Source organism: Rousettus aegyptiacus, unplaced genomic scaffold (genome assembly GCF_014176215.1).
Source record: "Rousettus aegyptiacus isolate mRouAeg1 unplaced genomic scaffold, mRouAeg1.p scaffold_m13_p_10, whole genome shotgun sequence".
NCBI classification, from domain to species: Eukaryota; Metazoa; Chordata; class Mammalia; order Chiroptera; family Pteropodidae; genus Rousettus; species Rousettus aegyptiacus.
In genome coordinates, this window is record NW_023416285.1 from 10,514,625 (window position 1) to 10,542,393 (window position 27,769).

Below are 27,769 nucleotides of genomic sequence, written 5' to 3' on the forward strand. Positions count from 1 at the left end.
AGTGCACCACACTAATGTTTTTAAAGGAAGTATTTTTACTTATTTTTATCTCAATTTGTTCAGTTGAAGTCAGTTTAATTGCATGATTTTTTATATTGTATAAGATTGACTTCGGTAAACCTTGTTTTCCAAATTTTGCATTATTTAATGTGCTATTGGAATATCACATACAGGAATAATTAATTATGTCAAGTGTGCCTTTTCAGTTACCTGGTTACTTTTCAACATTGATGGAAGTAGATTTTACTTTAATAAAATAAAGCCTGATAAAATTAGGGCAAAATAATCACTAAGTTATTGTTTCTGTAGGATTATTTTTTGGTTTAAAAAGTTTCATTTTAGATGTCAGTTATTGTCTCAAATGAATCTATAGGAGAACCATTTTCTCATAGAATTACATCTAGAGGGAAGAGCTAACATAGCTGTAAGAGTGTTTAAGAAAACCCAAGATGTAGTAATATTCATTTTTCCATGGAACTAAAGTGGCATGCACATTTTCTCATTGTACTTTTTACATCCGACAGAAGATTGTGATTTCTCATAGACATGCTTACTGCTAACAGGGCCAGACATACAGGCAGTGGTATGGAACATTATTTTCGAATAGTGTGCATCTGAATTACTTTGAAGGGCATGTTATAATAATTGTTACCAGGCTCTACATCTAGTCTCTAGGATTCAGAGCTCAGATGAGCCCCCAAATTTTCATTTCTACAAGTTCCAAGGTAACGCCCCAGTCCAAGGACCACAGTTACAGAATCATGTTTATAAAAGGAGTAGATCTGAGCTCTGCTCCGAGGGCCCTTGGTGTGCATCTCTTCTCACATCCAAGTTCCCCGACATCACGCTTGATGTTGGCCTTGAAACCAGCCATGTTGAGAGCCTTTCTGCCGTAGAACTCAGTAAAATTCTAAGTTGTTTCTATGTCGGAGAGCCAGTTGTTGAACATTTGCCAGCACCCTGCTGTCAAAGTGATTGAATCAGCAACCACAGAGGTGACACAAGCTGCCTAGCAAGCGAATGAATGTAGAGTGTCACACACGTGCCTAATTGTTACAGTGCTTAGAGAATGGCATAAAAGGCGCTTGGCAATAGTGGAGTGAGGAATGAACGAACGAACAAATGAACGAGTGAATGAATGAATGAATGACATCCTCAACTTAAAGCTAACATCAACAGTCATCCCTCAGACAGGAATGGAGTAACACATTTTTTTCTCAAGCAAACCAATAACTGATCGCCCTTCAAAGTGACTTTATCTTCATCTAGATAGAAACTTTTTAAAAAATTGTTACTAAAAATGGTATGCATCCTTCTTTACATTCAAATTAATGTCATTTTTCAAACCAGACAGCTCCTTTGGAAACATAGCCAGCTACTATTTAAAAACTAGGCAGTCAGATGAGCACAGTCAGAGGCACAGGATGGTACCGCGCATTACGGTTTCAGTGTTTAAGGGACCAATTCACGGTTAGGGGACTTTCCCATGCTGACTCAGGCTCAGTTCACTGCATAGCCTCTGGGTTATACACCTTACAGGCTTAGATCTAAAAATATAATAATAATAATTATTATTATTATTATTATTATTATAAAAATCTCCTTGGAGAAACAGAGTGGACAGAATCTATGTGACCTTCTCATTTCCCAGATAAACCCTAGGCCATCCTTGATATGCCGTATGGGAAGGCACCGCTGTTTACCGGCTTTGTAACTTTGAGCAAGTTACTTCACCTCTTTGTGCCCACATTTCTGCATCTGAGCGATCATATCCATTTTTCACATGTGTTTGGGAGAATTGGAAGTAACGAATGTAAAGCACATAGTGTAGTGCTAGGCACAGAGTGAGTGCACAATAATTGGTCACGATTATTAAGCTCACTGGTTACTCTTGCCAGTTGATGGTTTATGGATATTCTTCATGCTCAGATATCCAGATGCTAAAGAAGAAATACCTGTGTGCAAATGTTATTATCTTACATGTGACTTACTGTACATTCAAATGTAGGGACCCTTTTCTATTTCAATGCATTTTATTTAAATTAGATAATTTACTTCCAAAGTACTGATTAAAATATAACTTTACTTGTAAACTATTTTATAAAATGTCCTTGTGAAAACTCTTTATGTATATAAATAAATACCTTTAATTCCATTTGCCTTCCCTTTCTTTTGATTAAAAAGAAAGTCAAGGAATTGTTTTTACCATCCCAACTCACAAAATATTGTCATCCTAGAGATATCAAAGTGAGATGGCCAGTTGAATTTGTCTGGCTTTTAATTCCTATTTCATTGCACAGAAGACACCACCAGATAGTTTAAATTCTTAAGTCAAAAAGCTGGAGCTTACATAAGCAAAATGAACAATTAGTCTTTATGAAATCACTGAAATTCCTTAAGATTTATGATTGAGATAAAAATATAAAAATGTCATTGTTAATGCGCTCTGCATAAAGTAAGAATGTCCAACACAAGTTAGAGCCCCTCTTCTTTTAAGCCCCAAGTTTTTAAACTCTTTTTCTGTAGCAAACCACAAGACATAGTTGAATAACCACTTTGTTTTTGTACATCTACTTAGAAATTCAAGAAAATAAAATCTCAGGTAATAGATGAGTGTAGTAAAACTAAATTACATAATAATGGTAATAAATACAATTTATGTTCCCCGTGGAAAGGCTCGATGTTAAATGGTGCACTCTTGACTTTTGTGAGTCATCAAATATATAGTTCCCTAGAGAGTAGTAAAAGCGAGTTTATCGATACTTATCAGAACCCAGGAGGATGTTATGCATTTTGAGCTATAGGTAGAAGATGACTATGATGGACAGTAAAATCAAGGATGGCTGAGTTTTATCCTGTAACAACTGCTTTTATTTTAAAATATGTGGGCAGAGCATTCATAGACTTTCCCCAGTTTATCTCATGCTTTACAAGACAGCATGTGATACCATGTTAGAATCCTTAGCTCTCATACATTCTCTGCAGGCCCCATACACACAATATCATCTTAAAAGCAAAAAATCTAAAAATATTAATTTCAAAATACTTATCTGTTTCAAGGCCAGGATGAGGCCTCACTCAATTTTAGGGAAATGTAAATGGAGTTAAACTCAGTGGTAATTGTTGCCAAGTTCTGAAATGATCAGATTCAACACTAACAGCTTTTGGGAGGAGAAAAACCTAGACGGTCTGAATCCAAATCTAAGTTTCATATCTGTGTACTTTAGATGCATTCGTATAACCTTCAAGCTTTCATAAGATTATTACATTTTTTTACAGTTCCTTGATTTTTAATAAATGTACCAAGTTTTGCAACAATCAAATAAAATTATTTTTTATAGAACTTTATTCCTTGGCAATTAGAGAGAGACATTGTCTATTAAAGGCTTATGAGAGGTGAAGATACATGTTGTCTGTAAAGTACTAGGTACTTTTCAGTTTTTTTATTTATCGTGAAAGTGATGCATCATAATTAAAGGCACACACTTTAGAACCGGTCAGCCTGGCTTCAAATCTGTTTAGTCACTGGCTGTGCCTCCTTGAGGACTTTAACAGCCCAGTTCTTATGGTCGTTATGAGTCTCACTTGTAATGTTCTTAGAACAGTACCTGGCTGAAGATTTATCTCCCAGCATTATCCTTCAGAATCTGGTCACTGAAACATCCCAATTTTTAAATAAAATGTATCTTTTGGATGTCCTGCCTGAAAAATGCCTGAAGCTTCTTGGCTGTAATCCAGTTAGTATTATCGAAAAAAGAAAAATCTATATGTGTTATTCTTAATACATCTCCCATATATTTTATTTATTTGGCATGCATTTATTGAGCAGCTACTGTTAACCAGACACTCTGCTAGATGCATTAAAGAGTACAGAAATACCTGATACATGGCTTCCTGCTTTAAATTAGCTTACCCAGTTGTACTGCATCAAACACCGTCATCGATGATGACATACCTAGATCGATTGACTAAGACTGATGTGTGACCAAGAACCCACTACCCCTATATAAGGGTCTTTCCTTTGCAATTGTAAAGAAAACATAATATTTATGACTTAATTAAGGCCATAAACATAATATTTATGACTTAATTAAGGCCAGTGTTCATAGAACATTATATAAAACCACTTAGAGGGTTGTACATATCACAAAGGAAAAGCAACTGGCCACTACCTTCTCTATGTATCTTTAATGTTTTAGCTAAAACTTTTAGTAACTTGAACCGGATATATCCCCAAAGAAGTTATTACGTTTCTGCCAGTCACCGGTGTTTTCTTACGATTATAACTGAAAATAAAACTGGACTAATTTCTTCCTGAAGAAGATTCTCAAATAGTATTGGATTATTTATACGATGGTGGTGGGGTGGGGGTGGGGGTGGGGGGGGTGATGGTGGTGATGGTGGTGATGGTGGTGATGGCGATGCTGGCGATGGTGATGGTGATGATGATACTAATATCTAACATTTACTTTTGCATCTTCTATATGCCGGATGCTTTGCTCTGCATTTAAAAATATCATTTCAAGTAGACCTCAAGTTAACCATAACCACGAGGGAGGGATAAATAAGTATTAGTATTTACTAAAGATAAAACTAAAGTTTACCAGCAATTAAGTAATGTATCTAAAGTCAAGCATTTAATAAATTCAGGACCATGATTCAAATACAGGGTTACCTGACACCAAAATATATATGTTTATAATCACTAGTTGATATTACTACTCAACATATCACCTTAGAAAACATATATATACAGTCATATATAAGATCACTAACAGTTGCTAAGTAACTTTATTTAGAGAGTAATTTTCTTGTATATTGTTCTTTCTGTTGATTTTAATGGTATCAGGTATCAGGATAATTAAATTTATAGAAGGCAAAACTATTGATTGGCATATAATATAATGAAATGTAATAAACATACAATAAAAAAACATTTATTTTTTAAATGATATTTGAGACAGGTTATCAACAATCCCTACACATATGGACTCTTGTAACCACTTAAAACAAGAAAACCTCAAATATTTCACGGTTCTGCAGAATGCTTTATACTGTCAAATGAAAAAAAGACTTTCTATTCTACGTAGGCAAAAAATAGAATAAGATTAGACTTCTGTGGTGAGAACCATGAAGAAATGTCAGTACATTTTTCTGTTTTTTCCAGACTTGACCTATTTGCAAATTTAAAAATAGTACCCAGAAACTTAAACAAATGCCTTTGGTAAGGAATATTAGGTATTCACAATCTTCCTATCAATCATATGCTCCCATATTTTCATTTTTGATCCTTTTTTTTTTTTTTGATCTTTACAGTCAGGATACTAATATATTAGCTCTTGAATATTCCGTATTGACTATTAGCCCCAACTTGCATTATGCCATATTCTGCCTCTCATCGTGAAAGGTAAGCATATTCCTGACACTTCACTGTGTCTGGATCCTGTTTCCTTCACTGGTCCTGTCTCCATCTTTGCCTGCTGTAACGCTCCTGTTAGATGTACAGCCGCACTTTAAACCCATATAGTGCCAACTTCATCTTATTTTAGATCCTCATTTTTCATTTACCTCAGTTTCTTAATCTTTTTGTTTTTATCCCTTTTATGAATTTCCATAATCTGCTTTCTTACTTTTTTTTTTTTTGAATAATTGTTAGACTTGGCCTAGAAAGTGATAGAAGAGAAACAGGGAAATGATTGTCCTCACCAGACTCCCTGCATATGACTGTGCTAAGCTTTCTATGTAATATGATTTTCCCACCTCTCCACTGAACATAGACATCTTCACAGTTACAGCGTTCGATGGGTGGTCCTCTCAAAAATTCAAGAGAAGTAAGAGTATATTATCAATTAACAAATTTTAGAAAGTGCAATGATCCTACCAAGTTGGTTCTTCCTGTATTTGAGTGTATATTTGATTTAATCAGTCTCAATGCACAGTGTCAAAGAGAGCAGAAGCCAGTGACTTACCAATATTGATGTCTGTGTAAGATATTTGGCCTGGGTGTAGGTTCCTTTTCTTTTCAATACAATTTGGAATAACAGTATCTCAGTAAACGGAACTTTTGTAGCATTTAAAAGCAAATGCATCAAGTATCCTTTGTAATTTCTATGTATTGGGTGAATGTGACTGGGTAATGATAAAATGTGCCCATTTGCACTTCTCCCAATGGGAAAACAAGCTCATTTTCTATCTGTTCCTAAAAAATAGAAATTGTAGGTCCTTGAAAATATCTTTTATTTTTAAATCAACTACTATTTTTTAATCTTTATTACTGTTAGATAGGACTATCTTTTCCCAAGATTCTCTAATTGGAGTTTGTATTATCACTATTTTTCTTTAATAAAAATGGAAGTATTAGCTACATTTGTTTGTTTGTTTGTTTATAGCGTGGAGACGATAAATGATGGGAACTTTCACATTGTGGAACTTCTTGCCCTGGATCAGAGCCTCTCCCTCTCCGTGGATGGAGGGAGCCCCAAAATCATCACCAACCTATCAAAGCAGTCCACTCTGAATTTCGACTCCCCACTCTACGTAGGAGGTAAGCTGTTTTCTACACCCAATGGGTCCCCAAACCCCGTGACTGTCATCACAGACTAATTCTGAAGTTGTCAATGCCCCGTGCTATGGTCATTGACCAACAGTGACCAGTCATTGACGATGGGCAGCACGGATAGACAAGAAGGAACCCTTGATAGGTGTTAAGAGCCCGTTTTGTAGTCCCAGGTCTTGCTTTAACTAAATTCGTGGTTGAGGTGGAGAAGGGCATTATTCATATTTATTTGTTTCTATTACATGATCGATGACATACACATATAATTTCATCTTATTACTTGATCTGGTCTATGGAAAGAGAAGGCTCATTTGAGATCAAATTGGACAGTGAGGAAAATGATCAAACGAGAGGCATGCATGACCCCACACCTCTGCCCACGCCCCAGCTCCCTGGAGGGGGCAGACTCTACCAGCCTCAGTCAGGTGTTTCCGTGATGAAATGTCTGTACCACCAGTGGCTAACATGTAAATGACAGGACAGTTATGAATGAACAAATGAATGGACAAATTAAATGTACAAATTATATTCAGGTAACAAAAAGTACTTCTATTTAGCCAAGACCTTGAGGTGAGTAAACAAAGAGAGAGCATTAGGAAGGCATGTTAGGGCTTGGAAAGATGGAATAAAGACTCTGGACACTTTTAAATTTTTAAGCAACAAGAAGGCAGATGAATAAATAGATGAGGAAATAAATATGAGCCAAATTCTGAAAGAGCCCCAAGATGCGGAGTAGAGCCACCAAGGAGAGAGCTTGCACTAGTACCTTTATCTGGAGGAGACACAGAATTTCAGATTTTAGGCTAAGGAACAAGAAAGCATGTGATGTTGAATTGAGTTGCATTGAATTAAATCACATTTCATTGTGGTGAATTGACTGATAAAATTAACTCATTTTAGAGGCAAATAAGCTAAAGCTTATAAACAGGTCAGTGTAACTGATTTCTTCACCACAACCAGTATTTTCATGAAGTTTCCATCATCTCCTTCAAAATAATACCTTTGGCGGCTACATGATTTTCTTGACTCCTCAAAGCCTTCCTTGATGGCATTTTTGGAATTTTCCTGAACATGCAGATCAGCTTTGTTTTTAATGATTTCTCCAATAGAAAATCTTAACCATTTTGATAGAGTTTTGATTTTTTAGAGAAACAGTTAAAAGTCTTTGGCTCAATTCTATAAATATTTATTGAGCACGTCTCATATGCTAAAAACTAAGTTAAAAGATGCATGAAGGATACAAAATTGAATACACACACACACACGTGCCCAGGAGAGTGGGGAAGGCAGACATATCTTCAAGGAATCAAATGCATTACATATGAAGTCTGTGTAGCAAATTGACTGATGTAGCTGCTTCATGGGAATCACAACCATGAGATTCATTGACAGACAGAGCCTTCCATTTTCACTGTGCTTTAGTTAACAGCAGTTGCTTTGGGATGGGTGAAGCAAGTCACAGATACACCTATGGTTTGAGAGAAATTATATTTACTAAGCACATGCCGTGTGCTCAATGCAATGCTCCTTTTGCAATCTTAATCTTCAGAGACTTCAGAATGTAGATGTGATTTTTTGTTTAACAGTCCTGAAGCAACAGTCTCACGAACTTCGTGAAACTCATCCAAGTTCACAAAGCTATGAAGTGATAGACACCTCATTTGAGTACAGATCTGTCTGACCCCAGAGCCCCCTGAATTGCCACTCACCTTAACCTGGAGCAGAAAGGGAAGCAATCTAAGTTTTGTGGGGTTTTTTTGTTTCTGGATTTGTCCTTCACTTTATTTCATTATGCTTTCTTTAGAAGCCATTTCTTTACATCTTTTAAAATCCCTTTAGAATGCAGTGAGACAGGTCCCATTTCCTTCCAATTCAGACTGTCTCAAGGGTAATGCAGATTAAAGAAATACAAGGCAATTGTAAGACCACGGCTCCAAATTCTGTATGGCAAAGGCAGAAGAACCTGCATTAGCAAAGGAGAATGAGGCAAACAAGTTATTTTTGTCCATGTTTGAAGACAGGGACACACCTCAAGGAGGACACGGGGAGGTGGTGCCTCATATGCCTCCGGAAGCATTTTCTAGCAAAGCAAAGAAGCAGCTTTACCTGCCCTTTGGTTATTGACTACCCATGATGTAGGCTCTACTAAATCCAAGGCAAGCTAATCCTTACGCTTTCCTACGTGGTAGTACAACCAGGATATATAGTATTACTTAATAGGATTTTTAAAAAGTGATTTCCATGTATTTATCACCATGAATAAACCTGCAGTAAACAAAGGGGAACATATATCTTTATAAATATTTTCAAATTTTTCAGGTAGATACCCAGAAGAGGGGTTGCTGGGTCATATGGTAATTCTATTCTTAATTTTGGGAGGAACCTCCATATTGTTTTCCATAGTGGCTGTACCAATTTACATTCCCACCAGCAGTGTATGAGGGTTCCTTTTCTCCACATCCTCTCCAACACATTATTTCCTATCTCGTTGATAATAGCCATTATAACAGGTTTGAGGTGATACCTCGTTGTGATTTTCATTTGCATTTCCCTAATAGCTAGTGAAGGTGGACGTCTTTTCATATGTCTGTTGGTTGTCTGTATTTCATTTTGGGAAAAGTTCAGGTCCTCTGCCCAGGTTTTAGATTCTTTGTTTTGTTGTTGTTGAGTTGGATACATTCATATATATTTTTAATATTAGCCCCTTGTTGAAGTGTTATTTGCAAATATCTTCTCCCATTGGGTCAGTTGCCTTTTTGTTTTATTGATGGTTTCTTTTGCTGTGTAGAAGCTTTTTGATTTATGTAGTCCTGTTCATTTATTTTTACTTTTACTTCTCTTACCTTAACACCAAGGTCCATGAGTTTAGTACCTATATGTTTCTCTGCAATTTATTGTTTCATGTCTTACATTTAGGTCTTTAATCTATTTTGAGTAATTTTTGCATATGGTAACAAATAACAGTCTAGTTTTATTCTTTTACATATGCTTTCCAATTCTCCAGTACCACTTATTGAAGAGACTTTTTCCCCCTCTATTGTATATTTTTGGCTCCTTTGTTAAAAAATTGTTTGCCCATATACATGTGGGTTTATTTCTAAGCTTTTGATTTTGTTCCTTTGGTCTGTGTATCTGTTATTCTGCCAATAGCGTGCTGCTTTGATAACTGTCACCTTACAGTATAATTTAAAGTCAGAGAGTGTGCTACCTTTGAGAGATGATTGGATAAAGATGTGGTATATATACAATGGAATACTACTCAGCTGTAAGATAAAACTCTGCCTTTTGTAACAACATGGATGGATCTTGAGAATATCATGTTAAGTGAAATAAGTCAGATGGAAAAAGTTAAGAACCATTTGATTTCACTCATATGTGGGATATAAAACAGAAAGCAACAAATGAACAAATAAGACAAACAAACAAAAACTCATACAGAAACAGTATGGAGGTTACCAGAGGGAAAGAGGGGGGAGGGGGAGGTAGAAGAGGGTAAAGTGGGTCAAATATGTGATGACAGAAGGAAACTTGACTTTGGTGAACAGATGATGCATTATACAGATGATGTATTAGAATTAAAACATAGAATCTTATTAATCAATGTCACCCAAAAAAATTTAATAAAAATTTTTATATTTTAAGACCTGCATATAAAGACCCTGCATGTGTCACAGATCTTCTAATGCAGCCATTGGACAGGGGACCTCAGTCTTGACACTCAGTTCCTTTACTGTCATTTTTAAACATGTAGAGTTTGTTAAGGTCCTACTAAATTATCAGTTGGTTGGTTGGTTGATTGATTGATTGATTAAATTCTAGCTATGGCCCATGGCACAGAGAAAAGGCTAAAAGAGAGAGAGAAAAAAAACAGTAGGAATCTACTTCTGTTTATCAATTAGGACCTAGTTCTCTAGTCAGAAATGTGCCAAGCATATGAAAAGATTGACTCAGAATAGTTCTTGATTATCTTATTGCAAATAAATATATGGGCGATATATCTACATTTGTATCAAATATAATCAAAACTGGACCTTTTACAATTGTTAGCTTTGGGGATAATAAGCACATTTCCTAACCATTTATCTCCACTGTGGGGCATCACCAGTCTGTGTTAAAGTCCACACATTTATGATGGATGAAAGATTAAATTAGAAGAACTTATTTCAGAGCCAAGAATTTCCTGCCTCTGGTCCTCTCCTGGAAATGGTACATCTCATCCTTCTGACCCTGTTCTACAAAGCAACCCAGTTTCCAAGGCCAGATGGGCATGGACCAAAAGCCAGAACTCATAGAACTTCAAAGCCAAGACTCCTGATTCAGTACCTGTCAAAGTGTGACCATGGACCACCTGCTTCAGAATCTCCCGAGCTGCATGTTAACGCTTAGATTTCTGCACGCCATTCCATCAGAATCTCATGGTGGAGAGAGCCCGGGGCCTGGGGAGCTGCCTTGTAAACATGCACTTCTGGTGGTCCTTAGGTGTGACAAGCTTGGAAGCACCTGTTCTGGTCCATCCACTCATAGATGAGAACCAAGCCCAGGGACACACAGAACAACAATAAAGCCTTCGACATCTAGCCTAGTGCTTTGTGAACCTAACTATTTAACTTTGGTGCCTGCTGGAACTCAAACAGCTCCTTAGAAGGGGAAAGATGATGATGCCAAGAGTCAGGGTCCAGGGAGCGCTGAGGTTCTTGGTCTTCATAACCACTGAACTCCCTGGAGAATGCAAGCGGGGTCCCCTCCAGGCAGATGTTTAGAGACCAGGCACGCGGAGGGCCTGAGTAGCAGAGAGGAAAAGCCAGCTGCCCTGCAGGCCTCCTCCTTCCTCCATTCCCCCCCCCCCCCCCCCCGCAGTGGCCTGGACAGTTGCCTTGTGTCAGGTCCCACACAGGAGCTATTTCAGGGTCTGGCTTAGGTCGTGGAAAGGTTCCTCAGTTTTGCCAAATGAGGGTCACTAGTGGAATGTATGTCTACAAAGATTACAAATCCCGTTTTTGGAGGAATTTCTTTTGTCTTCCCTATTTCTTGGAATGTGAAGCCTTCTACTAATTAGCAGGGGGTGGGCGAGAACATGTGAATGAGGTGTTGTGCTGATAGGAAACAGGGCAGAGTTTTTCATTCAGGGACCGACTTCCATGACTGAGCCATGGATGTTGCCAGGGGTGGGCCGAATTAGGTGCTTCCTTGCGTGTGGCAGGGTCGGGGAGGAAGGTCACTGCTCTCACCCTGACACGTGAGGGACTGAACCGAGACTGGAGATTGCAGAGTTGTCTTTCATCTGCCGAATTCAAACTGGATCTTACTGGGTAACACTGAGCACAGCGCTGAGCTCCCTGGGCCCTTCATCTTCAAGGGGCGAGATTGGTCAGGGGATTACTGGCCTGTGTCATGGCACTCTAGACCTCCCGGGGCGTGTCCCAGTCTTGCCTTAGTGCAGTAACTCCACTTTTGCATTTTATAAATGTATGCCTCTGTGGAAGGTTTGGTTCGAAACAAATTTTAAAAATTAATGCTCAACCACCAGTGAACTAAGTTCTTTATTCTAGTTATTCATTGGAACTTCCCAGAGCATCTTCTAAAAAACAAAAATAGGGAAACACATCTCTTCTCCCTCTCCCGCCTTGTCCAGATACCCCGATCCAGGAAGTCCGAGCTGAGGTCCCAAGCATCAGTGGTTCTTCTAAGGTCCTGTGCGATTCTAATATGCAGCCAGGTCGAGCCCCTCAGGACTGGATGCTCATGATATGTGTTTCTCCTAAAGAAGTGTCACACGGACTGCCACCCTGCTGGAAGGGTGAAGAGGGTCTGGGTGTCAAATAGCTGAGGCGTCCCCAAAGAGCCTGACCTCTGACTCGCTGTCCCTCCCCAGGCATGCCTGGGAAAAACAACGTGGCTGCAGCCTTGCGCCAGGCCCCGGGGCAGAACGGCACCAGCTTCCATGGCTGCATCCGGAACCTCTACATCAACAGCGAGCTGCAGGACTTCCGCAAGATGCCCATGCAGACCGGCATCCTGCCTGGCTGCGAGCCATGCCACAAGAAGGTGTGTGCCCATGGCACGTGCCAGGCCAGCAGTCAGTCGGGCTTCACCTGCGAGTGCGAGGAAGGATGGACGGGGCCCCTGTGCGACCAGAGAACCAATGACCCCTGCCAGGGAAACAAGTAAGTTTGGGTACTTGATAGATAAACACAGGTACCCCAACCCTCAAAGCAAATGCTAAGGAAGGAGAGAGGGAGGGAGGGAAGGAGGGAAGAAAGAGGAAGAGAAGGAGAGAAGAAGGATGGAGGAGGAGAGAGGGAGGGAGGAAGAAAGAAGCCCATTAGCACTTTCTCCCTCAATTTCCTCAGTCATCCTCCCTCCATACTTACCCTCTCTGCTCACGTGGTTTCATTCCTGTGCTCCTCCTCCTAGATGCATGCATGGCATCTGCCTGCCCATCAATGCCTTCTCCTACAGCTGTAAGTGCCTGGAGGGCCATGGGGGCGTCCTCTGTGATGAGGAGGAGGCCCTGTTTAACCCCTGCCAGGCGATCAAATGCAAGCACGGGAAATGCAGGCTCTCGGGACTGGCGCAGCCGTACTGTGAATGCAGCAGCGGGTACACGGGGGCCAGCTGCGATCGGGGTAAGCCAGCCCAGCCGGGCACACCCCTCTCTTGGAAAAGCAAGAGGGGGCTCCACCTTTGAAAAGAGAGGGAGAGAAAGGGAGACAGAATGAGAGAGGTGGGAGCGACATGACAAACGCCAGGTCTTTGCAGGGCTCTTAGTTGCTGCTGTCAATTTATTTCCCGGAGTTGTGAAGGCACCAGACGTGAAATGTCCTAAGCCTCCACCGCAGGCTTTTCCACGGCCTTCAGATATCTGTGAAAACGCTCCATTTTACCTTACCTAGAAGTACATTTACCTCCTTTTTACCTTTATCCACTGTTCTCATCTAAATATGTTGTTAATTTGTCTTCTGGCACACAAAGGACAGAGCTAATAATTCTGCTCTAGTTTTAGGATAAAGTCACCTTTGACCTTAGAGTCGAATTTATTCCAACAAATTCTGCAGGTGAGAGGATGCGAACGGGCTGACTCGTTAGCCCATCTTTCTCTCTCTCCTGCGTCTGAGGGATCAGAATGCCCCTTGCCGCGAGCTGGCACAGGTTTCGTTGAGTGTGTCCGAGGGACAGACAAGAGGAGCGTACCCATGGATGCTTTCAGTAGATGTCTCTTTTTGAACTAGTTCACGCTAGGGTAATTTATGAAGTTACTGGAATGTTACTTGTATTAAGTAACAGATTGAATGATATTAAACTTCAAGTCTAATACATTCAATCGCATACTCTCTGAAACTGCTCCCTGCGGTAAACAAAGCCAGCTGTGTGGAGTGTAAAAACAGAAGATGGGTATTTTTTTTTCTTTTGCAATAAATGAAAAGATTGAGGAATCCAATTTTCTTGTCAGTCCAATGGCGTAGTATTTATAGTTCCCATATATAGTAGTCGCTCTGCTGAAAATAAAGGCCAAAAAGCAGCATTTTTCAAAGAGCAGACGGCTGTGCCACCAGCCCATAACAGGCGACACATAAGCGTAACACTGCGAAGGGCGGTTACAAACAGGAAGCACAAGCAACGCCTCCTGAAGCCAGTTGTGGCTTCTCCATCGATCGCTCTGCACCCCCCACCCCACCCTCCCATCCCCACCCCCCATCCCCCATCCCCACCCCCACCCCCCCATCCCCACCCCCCATCCCCACCCCCGGGCCTTATCCCGACCAGTCTTAAAACGCTTGTGCTTTTTTGTTCTTCTCCAGAAATCTCTTGCCAAGGGGAACGGGTGAGAGATTACTACCAAAAGCAGCAGGGCTACGCCGCCTGCCAAACCACCAAGAAGGTGTCGCGGCTGGAGTGCCGAGGGGGCTGCGCCGGCGGCCAGTGCTGCGGGCCGCTGCGCAGCAAGCGGCGGAAATACTCGTTCGAGTGCACGGACGGCTCCTCCTTCGTGGAGGAGGTGGAGAAGGTGGTCAAGTGCGGCTGTGCGCCGTGCGCCTCCTAACCCCGCCCCGGGCCGCCACGGAGCCACGCTTCACGGCGGAGATATCTGAAATATATTGTAAAATACAGAACAGACTTATTTTTATTATGAGAAATAAAGACTTTTTTTTTTTTTCTGCATTTGGAAGAAAAAAAAAAAAAATGCTTGAACTACAGCTTCCCCGACACTGGAGAAGTATGAAGGATGATATTCCTGGAGGCATTAGGACAACCGTGGTGACCGCTGCGACTCGGGTTCATCTTTCGTGACATGCCGAAGCACAGGGACGGGCAGGGACGAGCTGCTGCGCGCCGTGCGAACTGGCCCAGAGCCGCGCGCGCGCGCCCTCGTCGCCATCCCTGTGGCGCGCGAGGACAGACCAAGCACACGTGTGTGAGTGAGGATGCGAGGCAGAGGAATGGAGCCCATGGATTCGGACAGAACGAACGGATGAGAGAGATTTTGTGCAAAAGATAAAGTGTCCCGAAGACCTGGGTCCCATTCACGAGAGAAGATGAGAGTGCTAAAATTTTATCTTCTTTTTAAATGTCAGCATGTTAACAGAAGAAGCACACAAAAGTGTTTATCTACCGTTTTCCAGTATTAATTTTTTTGTAATATAAATGATAAAGGAGATGATAAAGAACCAATAGATTATCGATAAATAAATTAGTAATAATATGAATTTTTGTTTCTATGAGTTCTAAACAACCCTATACAGTATTCAGTTTCAATGAGAAATATTTATTGTATCAAAGACCATTGTACTTAACATTTTAGGCCATCCTTTTGCTGTTTCTTGATGCTTTAATATATATTAATTTATAATTGTCCTGATATTTTTGTACATTTTTCAAACTTAAAAAAATCAGGATTTTTTTTTTTTTTTTTTTTTTTTGGCAATAGTACTAATATAGGGTGTTATCTGGGGATGAATATGTGTTGTTCTGTTTGTTTACTTTGACATCTGACCACTGGTGTCACTGACCTACTGGCCTCACTCAGGACACCTGCAGAGAATATGTAAAGTCTATGCCCGGGACAGTCATTGTACAAAAAGAAGTGGCCCCTCTGCAGCCTGTCCCCACAAAACAGAAATGGTGTGTAGTGATCGACACTAGAAAGTAGATCTTTGACAAATTAATATTTCCTTGACCTTTTTTGGCCCTTTTTTGGGGGAGGGGAGGGGAGTGGCGAGAGAAAAGACTGTAATGTCAAGAACTGTGATTTTTTTTCCCCAAATAATAAAGCTCCTTTATTACCTATTAATGTTCCCAGTTCACATGTTTGCTGCAAAATTACAGTGTCGAGTCAATAATGATTTTTAGTGGACTTGCTCTTCCCTCGTTAAAATCCCAGGGTCCCCTGTAAGGATGCAGATGTTTCTTTCCAAAAACATTTTTTTTACAAAGAAAATTAGATGTACATGTATAATTCAGTGCGCTTTGTCTTTCTCCAGACTAATATCAGTTACACTACTGATGTTTGTAAATTAAACAGATATTTACTTCATTAACAGTTTGGTGATTTTCTTAGAAATTGCACAATATTTAGAGTCCCCTCCTTAAGAATTCCTTAATCAAAGTGATACGGAAAGAATGGAGAAGAGATACTATACTTTTTGTTGTCAGAAATTGGTTTGATGTTAGCATATTGTCACATCTGGGGACTTTGGAATGACCGCGTGACAGAGATGGATAAACGAACACATTCTGTGCAAGGAAAAAGGTGCATATTCAATTAAATTCTTCCCCTAAAAAATATAGGGTCAAGTGTAACTAAACCATAAAAAGGTATTTATTTTTATTTCATTCTTTTTTTTCCCCCTCTCTCAGTTAGAACCAGATGGAAAACAACTAAAAATAAAAGGTGCCTTTCTCCACAGGTACTCTCGGGCCAGAGCCAGTGATACCGAGCTACTACCCAGAACAGAGGAACATTGACTGGTTGGAGTATTAATACTCACCCACCATGCTAAGATTTCTTCATCTCCCTGTAAGAAAGGCGTGCATGTGCACACACGTCTCACTCACAGACACAAATGTCCAAACATTTACCCACTCTTATTTTAAATGTCTCCATTTTAATTATATAAATATTATATAGTCCTTGTAAAACATTTTATTTTTATTCCCATCAGTTGCTTCTTTTTTTTTTTTCAAGAGTTGTGGATCATTCATTAAGCAAAGAAACCTCTGCGAGGATGACGTGATTTAGATTTGTGTCTATAGGTAGGGGTTACCTTAATAGCCACTCTTGGTTGAGGGCTTGTAATACGAGGCACTGTGCCAAGGGTTTTATATGAAATACCTTATTCGGTTCTCACTACAGACCTATGGGATTCCTGTGCTTCCGATTTTACACAGGCATAAACAGCTCAAAAACAGAGTAGCCAAAATGTCCCCAGGCCCCTCAGACATCCATGCTCAAGAGATACAGGTGGCAGCTCAGTAACTCGTACCCACTGAGCATATTTGAGCCTGGAGACTTAGGTCCACAGCACAATTATTCTCTCTACATACAAATTACGTTGATTTAAGCAATCTAGAGTAGCGATTGTTTTTATTTTTGTTTTTGTTTTTCAAGGGGGAAAAAAAGCAAAGTTTTAGTAGTTTACTGATTCTTTTCTTTCTCTTCTCTGCTTATAAAGGCACAAAGTAGAATCACATTTGCCTGGGATTTGGACTGAGTTAGCAAGTTTCTCAGGGGATCGTTTGCCTCATGATAGGACTACTTTCCAAACATGAGCTTCTCTGAGCAAAGTCAATAGCCAAATACTACTAGCAAATGAGACAAGGGCAGTTCTTCATTGTAATAAAAGGCTCCTTACTTAGCCTTGACCGTAAGTTTATTTTATTCTAGGGCTTCTCCAACAGACTCCAGTACATTAAAACAAAAAACATTTTGCACATTTCGTGCTCAAAGCTACTACAAAGAATAATGTGTATTTTTAACCTGAAAATATAGGAGCGATTTTTTTTAAAAAGAGTGATTGCTAATGTGTTTACCTTTAAATTCTCACATGAGTGAAGGAAGCACCATCAGGACATGGCACGGGGATTTGACATGTGTTCAATTTAAGATGTGTTCATGGAATAATAACTATCTCAATCTTTGGGATTGTTTTCAGCACAGATTTCCTGAAATTATTTCTAAGCAATAATAGACCAACCCCAAATTTAGAATTGCTCCGAGCATTTTCTTTGTTGGAGGGCTTGATTTGTCAGCAGCAATCCTCTCCGGAGAAATGATTGAAAGGCTATTGAAATCGATTCAGGACTTAAAGATTTTGAGTGTTATGGTGTCGGCTTCCTCATAGAGTGACCGTTATTTCAAAAGAAATGCTTGTGAAAATATATAAGCTATAAGAAGTATATGAAACTTTATATAAAGTATATAAAGCTATATAAAATACATAAGCTATTTTCATTCTTAATTCTCTGTGTACTCAAAATTCATTTAAAACCAGATTTTTGTTTCCTATAATGTGCAAGAAATTGTGCTAAACTGTGATACATCTCTTCTGCAATTTTAGAGCATATATTCTATGTGGTTGGAGTTGAAGTTAAAGTAGGTAATAGATTTTTAGACAAACGGTCAAACTAATATTTAATTTCAGGTTGTGATAATGGCCCTGAAGGAAATTATGAGATAGTAGAAAAAAGCATAACAGTGAAATCCAATCACATACATATTGGGAAGTTAGAGAATGCCTCGGCAGGGAAGTGACATTTAAGCCGAGTCCTGAAGGATAAAGTAGGATCTAGGATGGAGGTGGCTGGAAATCTATATAGGAGTCGAGGGCGGGTGTTCACGCAGAAAGAGAAGGCTGTATGGAGGCCTGAGAAGGAAAAGAAATCTTATATGGTCAGGGGAGCAAAAGAAATAAGTATGGCCAGAGTAAGGCATATATTTATTTCATGTGTAGAAATAGTGGCCATTTTCTGGCTGTATAAACTCACGTCATGTAGTCCATATTTTTCTTTTGAGCATGTTTTCAGTGAACTTTTTAAATGTCCAAAAAATGAATCTCTGTTTCAAACTAGCAACTAGTTGCGGCTAATGCAGTTCTTTAAGTTCTGCATGAAAGACCTCTGAAGACTCAGAAAATAGCATTAAAAATTAAGAATAATATTTTTGGAATAAACTCAAAAGCTGTCGAGGCTGGATTGAAAGAAGTACCTGCTGGCCAACCCTCGCTCTGAAACTCAGGTGCATTCCTTCATACACCAAGGCCAGATGTATAAATGGAAAAAGGAAAACCATCAAATATCTATGCATTAAGGATATCACTTTGTGAGAATGACAAAGAATTTTGCCTTCAACTCAAGAGGTAATATACATCTTCATCTACTAGGATGTTCCAATCTGATCAATGAGAACAAAACTGCAAGAAATAATAGGGAAAAGCAGTACTATTTCACGGACTCTTGAGAGAGAGCTCTATAAACATGCTATTGTAGATGTGGATTGAGCCTGAAAGAGCCATGGTAGAAGCACATGCTTAAAATGATGGAAAGAAGGAAGTACTTTGTCAATTCAGAAAATCAGAGAACAATTACATTATACTGACTCATTATTAAGCTAATAAAATTGTGCAGAAGCATGGTGATGGAAATATACAGGTTATATTTGGAGGCGAGGGTTAAGAAGTTCAGAATTTTGTTGGTAGGCGAAAGAAGTCTGAGAAGAATAGTTTGTCCAGACCTGTAGCATGGAATTTTAGATTGCAGAATTGTTAATGAATTGATCAGGCAACTATTTCTTAACTCTAAAAGGAAAAGTAAGAGCCAGGAGTAAAAAATGGCAAATGAATTTGAAGTGACTGTAAAGACTGTATTGTTATAGTGGAAGAATTAAGAAGTCATGATGACATTGGACATGTTTGGCAAAGAGGAAGGGAAAATCAAGTACCCCTCTGTTTTGAGTTTGCCTGCTTGTTTCTGAAGCACAAGAATTGAAATCTAGGTTTAGCTGCAGCATGGTGACTGCACAGAGCTGGAAACAGCTTGAGGATCAGAGTCCCTGACCTGGGAAGCCCTGCCTCTCTGCCCTCAACCCAGCGTCCACTACATTGAAGGAAAACTCTGCATTCCTCTCCATCATGCCTTTAATATTTTTAAATATCGTTAATTAAATGTTTTTAATCAACTTCCTCTGTAGGATAAAATCCAAACTCTTTAATATAGTATTCCAAATCACTCCCAATGTGACCTTCTCAAGCCTTTAATATGTGCTCATAGATTGCAAAGTGACAGGAAAGAATATTTTAAAACAAATTCTGGGCTGGGATATCTCAAACCATAGAAGTAAGTTTCAGCCATATAGAAGTGGTACTTGAAGCCAAGACAATGGATGAGTTAATATAGGGACACAATAGAAGACTTAATTTTCGACAATGCTCATATTTCCAGAATGGAGTGGTCCCAGAATGGAGATGAAGAAAGAGCAGTTTGAAGAGAGTGATGAGGTAGTAAGTAGCTGGTTGGCCATGCTCATGGTCATGATGACGGATTGCCTTCTCAGTAACTCTAATAGCAAAAGAAGGGGAGAGTCAGGATGGTGAGTGGAAGAGTGGGCGAGATTACTGGGTTCTCGTTCAGTGAGTAAGTACTGTAGTGTCAGCTTGTGAATGGGCAGGGCAAACACTCAAGGTACATCCTAGAAAGACTAGACCAAGCTGAAGAACAAGACCCAACTGGATTATCAAATTCTTGGGCTGGTTGAGTGATGGGAGGTAAAAAGTGGGGCCCAGATACAGTGGGGTTGAGGAAACAGGATGCCCAAGAGTGAGAAGCCACAAAAATCACCCAATGAAGTAAAGAGAGTAAAATGTATACGCAAGAATTCTTTTCCAAATGTATTTCTCCATCACCTTCCACTTCCTCCCACAAAGGAGAAATGAAGGACACTTAATGGGCTAACTGTGTCCAGAGGGATACAATTCAGCCCAGTGGTGGCATTGCCATCGTGCGTTTGGAACTAGCTTTGTCTCTGTGTCAGCATGTGGGGCGTTGAATTTCTAAAACAAAATCAAACCTCAAAAAAAACCTTAAAAAAACAAGGAGGTGGAAGAAACTGCCACAGAGACAATTGTCTAAAAATCTTGCTGTCATTAATCTTACTCTCCCTGCTTGAAGTGGCTAGAATTATTTTCAGTTTGTTCACATAGATTGTGGCAGAGAGATTAAGTGACTTGCCCAAGGTCACACAATCCAGATCTCCTGACTCCAACCGTAATGCAATATCGATTTCACTGGAATTGATAGGCAGCGTCTGAGAAGGGCCTCGTGAGGTACTGCCGGGGAAATGTGTCTCTCTCAAGGGGAGTTATTTTTTTTTTGAAAAATGCCCATATATAGTACTTTCCCAGTAAAAAAAAAAAAAATGCATTAAAATCTTCTATGTATCTCTTATTTGGTAAAGGAAGATAAACAATACTTTTAACTGGAATTTCCTTCCAGGAACTGAGTGAGCCTGGAGGGATGGAATGGGTTTTCCGTGGCTGCTTCTCCGGTCACCGTTCAGGTCCAGTGTGCCTTGATTGAGTGAGTCGACTGGGAGCAATTGAATTCTTTTGCTGAGATGGTCACAAGGACAGGATCGAACATGCCCTAGCGCAGTTATATCAGCCGCAAAGTAACAGCCTTGGACTCATTCCAGGTATCAAGGCATCCTTTGTAAGGGTAAAAAAAAAAAAAAAAGTCATGGAAAAAAGAAAACTTGAGAGGAACTTCTCTTTGAATTAGATTGTCTGATAACCTCTCTGTCCACAATCCCAGAAAGGGGAAAGATGCACATCTGAGAATTGCCTGATCTTGCAGCTACCAGGTCCTACTTGGTTTCTGCTCACAATATTTGCCATTCAATCACCTTGACCACCAGTTCTTACTTTCAATTACATCTCCACATTGATTTTTTTCATTTCTATTATTCCTGCGTTAGCTACAATTCTTCTCTTCTGATGCCTGTCAACACCTTTTCGGAGCTGTGAAATGAGCAGGAACACATCTCTGAATGACACACACAATGCTCTGTTTGATTAGGAAATAAGTCCCTTATCGTCTGGCAGAAAAAGCATGGTGGCCTCACCCAAAAATGAAGCGACAATCTGTCTTTCATTTAACCTCATTTTCCCTTATTTCCCCTTTCTTCTAAATGCTCCCATATTTTAGAACAATAGCACATGATTGTACCGATAGAAAAGATAGTCTGAGAATAAAGAGTTGGAGTGTAGCATTCACATCACAACTGCGATCACATCGTACACTCAAAAGGCCAAGCATACAAAGTGGGGAGAGGCCCAGGCAAGTTCATTGCAGTGTGACCTAGAGCTGTGCTTTTAGGCTGATACACACACACACACACACACACACACACACACACACACACACAGCTTCCTAGAACAAATTAATTCTAAAGTCAGAATAAATTAAGAAAAAAACCCCATGATATCTTGACATCTGAGCTTTCAGCGCCAGCTACATTTGCAGATAGATTTTCTGAAGGGCCCGATTCAGAGACAGATGACATATACGCTCATAAGCTGAGGGACACAAGCAGGATTCCAGAAACCGAGTCTCCCCTCATGTAGAAGTAAAGGTATAAATTAAGTTACTCAGGGACTTGGCCGAGATACAAATCTAGAGGAATAATAGCTGCAGCTTTGCATGCTCTTATTTTCTTTACTTGAATCCTCTCTCTTCTAAGAGCAGAATTGCCATACACAGAGAAGCAGTTTCAATTATGACTATTATGGCACGAGATGGAACCCAACCAGTGGGTTCGTGTTAAGAAAAAGGCCACATCTGGAAGGACATCCTTGGCCTAAGAACATCAGGGGGTTACTTCTCTGGGTTCCTTTCTCTCACCCCGGCAAGCATCTCCCACCTTTCACACTACAGTGTAATGGAAGTGTGTACTGCCCCCGATCACCGGTATATAGTGCTTGCCCTAGTCTCTCTCATATGGACACTACGGCGTATCTGCCAAAACCTAAAGACTTATCCTGCCAGCAGCTAGGACCTCTGCCAGCAGGCAGCCCTCAATTATCAGACCATTCTGGACTTGCCTGGTTTAAGAGAAGCATCATGTCCAAGGTTACACACTTTCCAAGGAAGTCTACACTCACTGGCAGGGATACAGAGATATAAGTGCCTGATCTCTTCTCCCCAAGGTGGGACATTTCTGAAGGGTCATCCCAGCCTTAGAGCACCCCATTGGGTCAGCTGAAACCTATTTATTTGAAGACTGTTTCGCAGCTCAACTTCTCCCTCCGCGCAAGCCCGCTTCCTTTCTTCCTTCCCCAGGTGGTGATCCCAAGAGCACTCCCTCAGGAACCTTTGTGCCTGCAGTGTGTCAGCATTCTGGGCATCACGACCTGGAATACTCTCATCTCCACGTCAGGTGGAGAACAGGAGACGAAGGGCAGCAATGAGATGCCCTTTCGAGGTGCAGGACGTGGCGAGTTTCCACCTCCCGATGGAATCGGGGGATTGGGGTGGCATTTCTAAAACGAGAGGAAACGGCAGAGTGTCTGGCTACTCAGAAGAGCCAGCCGCTGCGGCCTAAGCCCCCGTGTGGCTAGTCCTCTAGAAACTGGCAGGAAGTCCCTTCACATCTGTCCTTCACCTTGGTCATAGGTCTCACGCTTAACCCTCAACAAGAGGTCCTTCAGGCTTGGAACCCCAATACTTGCCCTTCGTGGTCTCCCTTCAAGGTCCTGAAGTCTCTTCATTCAGCTTCTCAAACATAAAAAAAAAAAAAAAAAAATGAGAGAGAGAGAGAGAGAGAGATTATCTCCACCTGCTCATTGCAAAATACAGCTTCAGCTCCCCAAAGTTCCTGACCCTGGCAAATGCCTCCTGTGATTCAGGGTGTTTCATTCTTCCAAGAGCAAGAAAGTAACTATTTGGCGTCTTAGCTCAGGCAACTAAAGCAAAATACCAAAGGCCGGGTGGCTTAAACAACAGAAATGTATTTCTCACAGTTACGGAGGCTGGGAAGCCCAAGATCTAGGCTCTGGTCCATTTGGTTTCTGCTGAGAGCTCTTACTGGCTTGTAGATGACCATCTTCTATGTCCTCCCATGGCCTTTCCCTGGTGCACAACTGCTGGGGACCGGGGGGGAGGAGGAAAGAGAAAGAGACAGAGAGCCCTTCTTCTTACGAGGCCTCCACCCATCACGAGGGCTCCACTGTCATGACTTCATCTCATACCAATTACTTCCCAAAGGCACCACTTCCAAGTACCATCACCTTTGATCTTGGGGCTCACAGTATCAATGTTGAGGAGACACAAACAATTCAGTCGAACAATTCTGGCATCTGGCATCAAGACAGAGACAGAAATCAATTTCTCTCTGGCCGACGCAGGCTACTTTGTGTTGGGAACGAGCAGAGCAAGAAATGAGGCAGGACAGGAGAGATGCTGTGTGCGTAACTCTCTGACTGACCAAGCAGTTCCAAGAAGGAGTAGTGTTTTAGTTATCCGCTGTTGTACGGCAAATCACCCCCGAACTTAACAGCTTGAAGAAATCAATAATCACTTTCATCTCTCACAGTTTCTATTGGACAGGATATCTGGGGAGAGCTAGACTGTCCCTCATAGGCTGGGGATGCCATCATCTGCCTGAGGGCCAGAGGCCCCAGTTTTCCTCCACATGGGCCTCTCACAGAGCTGCTTGAGTGTCCTCCTTGTGTGGTAGCCGGCTTCCCCCAGAGCAGGCAATCCCAAACGTTACAATGGAAGCTGCCTCTTAACAGCTAGCCTTGAAAGTCGCACACTGTCACTCCTGTAGTATTCAGAACAGATTCGGCTCTGATTCAATCTACAAGGAAACTTCAAAGGGCATGAATGCTAGAGGTGAAGGTCGCTGGGGCCATCTTGGAACCTGACTCCCATAAACAGTATGTAAGACAAGAGTTATCCATTTGCATGGAAAATGGCAAAAAAAAAAAAAAGCATTGACTCTGAACCAAACTCTAAAGTAAAGAGCCCTGTGCCTGGTATTTTCCATGAAGCTATAACTCCAGGCCATTACTACTGAATCCAAATGCATTTCTTGCTCTTAACTGCTCAGATACTAGTTTTTTCCGGTGGACTGTGTGCTGCTCAATATTTATGGACTTTTGTATCCCCAAAGAGTAGGGAGATACCCATAAAGAGTTGTTAAGGAAAGTTTAAATGACCAAATGTACTAAGTGCTGGATATAAAATACTGAACAAAAGAGAGGTGGCCTCTACTCTCAGCAAACTTACCTTTAGTGGAGAAGTCAAAATATCAAGTAAACTAACAAATAATTATATAATTCAAAATTATAATTATTTCTGTAAGGGCTCTTGGAATAGAAAATAATAGGAAGGAGCCCATTTGTGCAAGCTAGTCAGAAAATGTTTCAGTGTGCAGGTGACATTTGAGTTGAGATCTAGGATGATGAGCTCAACTAATAAGGAAAAGCATTCTATGGAGAAAATAAGTCAAACCTCCAGAGAGCTGTGGAGAGAAAAATGTGTTTGGGCAACAGAAAGGAGGCTAAGGCACTAACAGGGGCGAAGCGACATTAACTGGTATTGCAAAGGGGAGCTGGGGCCGCCTGCTTGGTCGTGAAGGGCTTTATAAGGGAGGGAATTTAAAAATGTACTCAAAATCAAATACGAAGTCATCGAATATTTTTTTTAAAGAGAGATTGGATATTAACTAAAAGTGTAATCACTCTCCAACTGTTCACCTTTTAAGAGAGGTGGTTGAAATCCTTTCCCCTCCCCAAATTCCCTTCCCTCCTCGACAGTCTTGCCCTTCATCCCCTTTCCATCCCCCTCCACCCTTAGAGCCATTTCCTCCCCTTAACAAATAGCATCCTTTGATAAAGTCACACGTCCTCACTGTCCTTCTGTAATAATGTGGTGATGGTCACAGAGTAAAGCTTGTCCTTCTGGGGGAAAAAGACGGCACCAGACCCAGGTCCTGGTAGAGCGTTTTCTACTTCTCCAAAAGGACCCCATTGGCCCCGCCAACTACACAGCAAGCAACAGGTGATGCTTAAATGTCACAATATTGGGGAGGATTTCCTCCTCTTTTCTTCTCCACACCCAGGCTTTCCTGCCCCTGAAGTCAATGCCAGCACAATTTGTTCAAAAAAGGTTAATATGCTAGATCAGAGGTCTGCAATTTTTTTTCTGTAAATAGCAAGATATTAAATATTTTTAGCCTTGTGGCCAAGTGATCTCTTCTGCAACCGCTCAACTCTGCCATCGTTGCTAGGTAAATGATAGCCACAGGTAATATTTAAATGAATGAGAGGCTGTATTCCAATGAAACTTGATTTATAGACCCTGAATTTTATATTTTATATAATTGTCATTTTCATGTGTCATGAAATATTATTCTTCTTTTGATTTTTTTCAAACATTTAAAAATCTCAAAGCCATTCTTAGCGCACAGGCTGTGTAAAAAGCAGGCAGCAAGCCAAATTAGGCCCACAGGCCGTAATTTACAGTCGCTCCCCCCACTAGATAATTGGGATACAATATAACTAAGCTGTTGTTCTCTGTTCTGGAAAAAATAATAGTTACATTCAAGACACAGTCACATGATCAAATGATTTCCCCCATAAAATGGTAAGTACCATAACCACGACATGGACGAAGAACTGGATGTTTAGAGAAAGAATGACTGAGAAACCCAGGTGAACGGAACTGGGTGTCTGAATGACCACACAGAGCAGAGCTGACCAAGCGGGCATAGGTCCCTCACTTCAGCACTGTTACAGGAGAGAGAAGCAAGTTTCTTTGTCTCTTAAGCCGCTATATTCTGGGGTCCTACGTATCAGCACTTTTCCTTAACTTCACCAGGCGACTCCTCCTTGGGGGCATTGAGGATAGTGAGACAATCCGTGTGAAGTGCTCAAAATATCGCCAAGCATCCGATCAAGTTCTAGTAAATAATTAGTTATTATTATAATTACTGTTTGTTAAGGTACCTTCTTCTTGGCATTATCCAAACCATTTATGAACCATTTAAACTCAGAGTGAGGGAGAAATGAAAGCTACCCTCCACCCCCTCCACCCCCAAAAAAGAAAGAATCAGAGGTATTGATGTAAGAATTACAGGAACTGGATTCAATCACAAGAAACTAGATTCTGAGTAAATCAAAACACCCAACGTCCATGGCATGTAATAATGATAATAACACCTACCATGATTGAGGGCCTACTATGTGCTAAGCCTACAATAGGAGGTTCATCTGTTACTTTTTTCATTCTTACAGCATTCGTATGGAATAAGCATTCATGTCTTCATTTTCCTGTTGAGAAACAAAGAGCCTGGGAATAATGGAGCATTTGGGAAAAAGAAAGAAAAGAAACTCTACCTCAATCAGGATTCTCACTAAACTTTCACATGGTTGGAAATATAACTGACTTTTAAGAGGATATGACAAATGACAAACACGCAGGGAGTTTCTGAGCCATCTGAGAAATGTTAAGTAACGTGCAACATTTTAATTCCATTTCGTCTGGCTCCTCAACGGCTCACTCTTAAGGGATTCTAATCATTAATCACCCAAAGACTGTGTCTCCATTCAGGCTGCCTTTTCTGGGAAAGTGATATATCTTGAATTTTAAAGTCACAGTAATGGTCCCCAAATGAGGCCAGAGTACTGATTTTTATCATTACCCACACAATCAACGTATGTAGACCTACAGGACAGTAGCAGTTTTCTCTCCTGGGGTTTGAGTTTGTATAAATATGCATGCAAACAGAATATGGGAAAAGTTTCTACAAATCACTGCATGGGTTCTATATTTTCATTAAGAAGATATCTTGGGAGATGAGGCGGCTTTCAACTTTATGGAGTAAATTCCCTGATATTCAGAACTCAGGAAGCACTTTCTCAGAAAGAAAAGAAAGAGAGAATTTACACCACATGGATCAGTTCCCAGCTAATCCTCCCCTCTCCCAGGCCACCATCAACCATCCCTACCCCCACTCTCCTTCTTCTCCTTGGCCTTGGACCAACCCAGGACAAACCGAGCAGCTGCCAAAGGAAGTGATCACTCCAGGTTGCAAACTTCTTCATTTCCAAGATGAATTAATATCAAAAAGGAGAAAAGTCACAGTCTCAACTAGAGAGAAACAAGGAGGTTCTAGGGGCTTCTTGCACCTCAGAGCTGTGGCCATGACAAGGATTCCTT

General features: G+C 40.7%; 1 protein-coding gene across 6 annotated transcripts in view; it reads left to right on the forward strand.

Moving 5' to 3' along the window:
* The window catches only part of SLIT2 (slit guidance ligand 2), a 321,586-nt gene extending 305,745 nt beyond the window's left edge, over window positions 1-15,841 (forward strand). For all 6 annotated transcript variants that reach the window (XM_016121248.2, XM_016121250.2, XM_016121252.2 and 3 more), the window contains 4 exons: window positions 6,390-6,544; window positions 12,429-12,720; window positions 12,971-13,182; window positions 14,356-15,841. In XM_016121248.2, coding sequence (XP_015976734.1) covers window positions 6,390-6,544; window positions 12,429-12,720; window positions 12,971-13,182; window positions 14,356-14,597 — 901 coding nt within the window. In that variant the 3' untranslated portion in view covers window positions 14,598-15,841. The remainder of the gene's footprint in view (window positions 1-6,389; window positions 6,545-12,428; window positions 12,721-12,970; window positions 13,183-14,355) is intronic.
* Window positions 15,842-27,769: the final 11,928 nt, after the last annotated feature.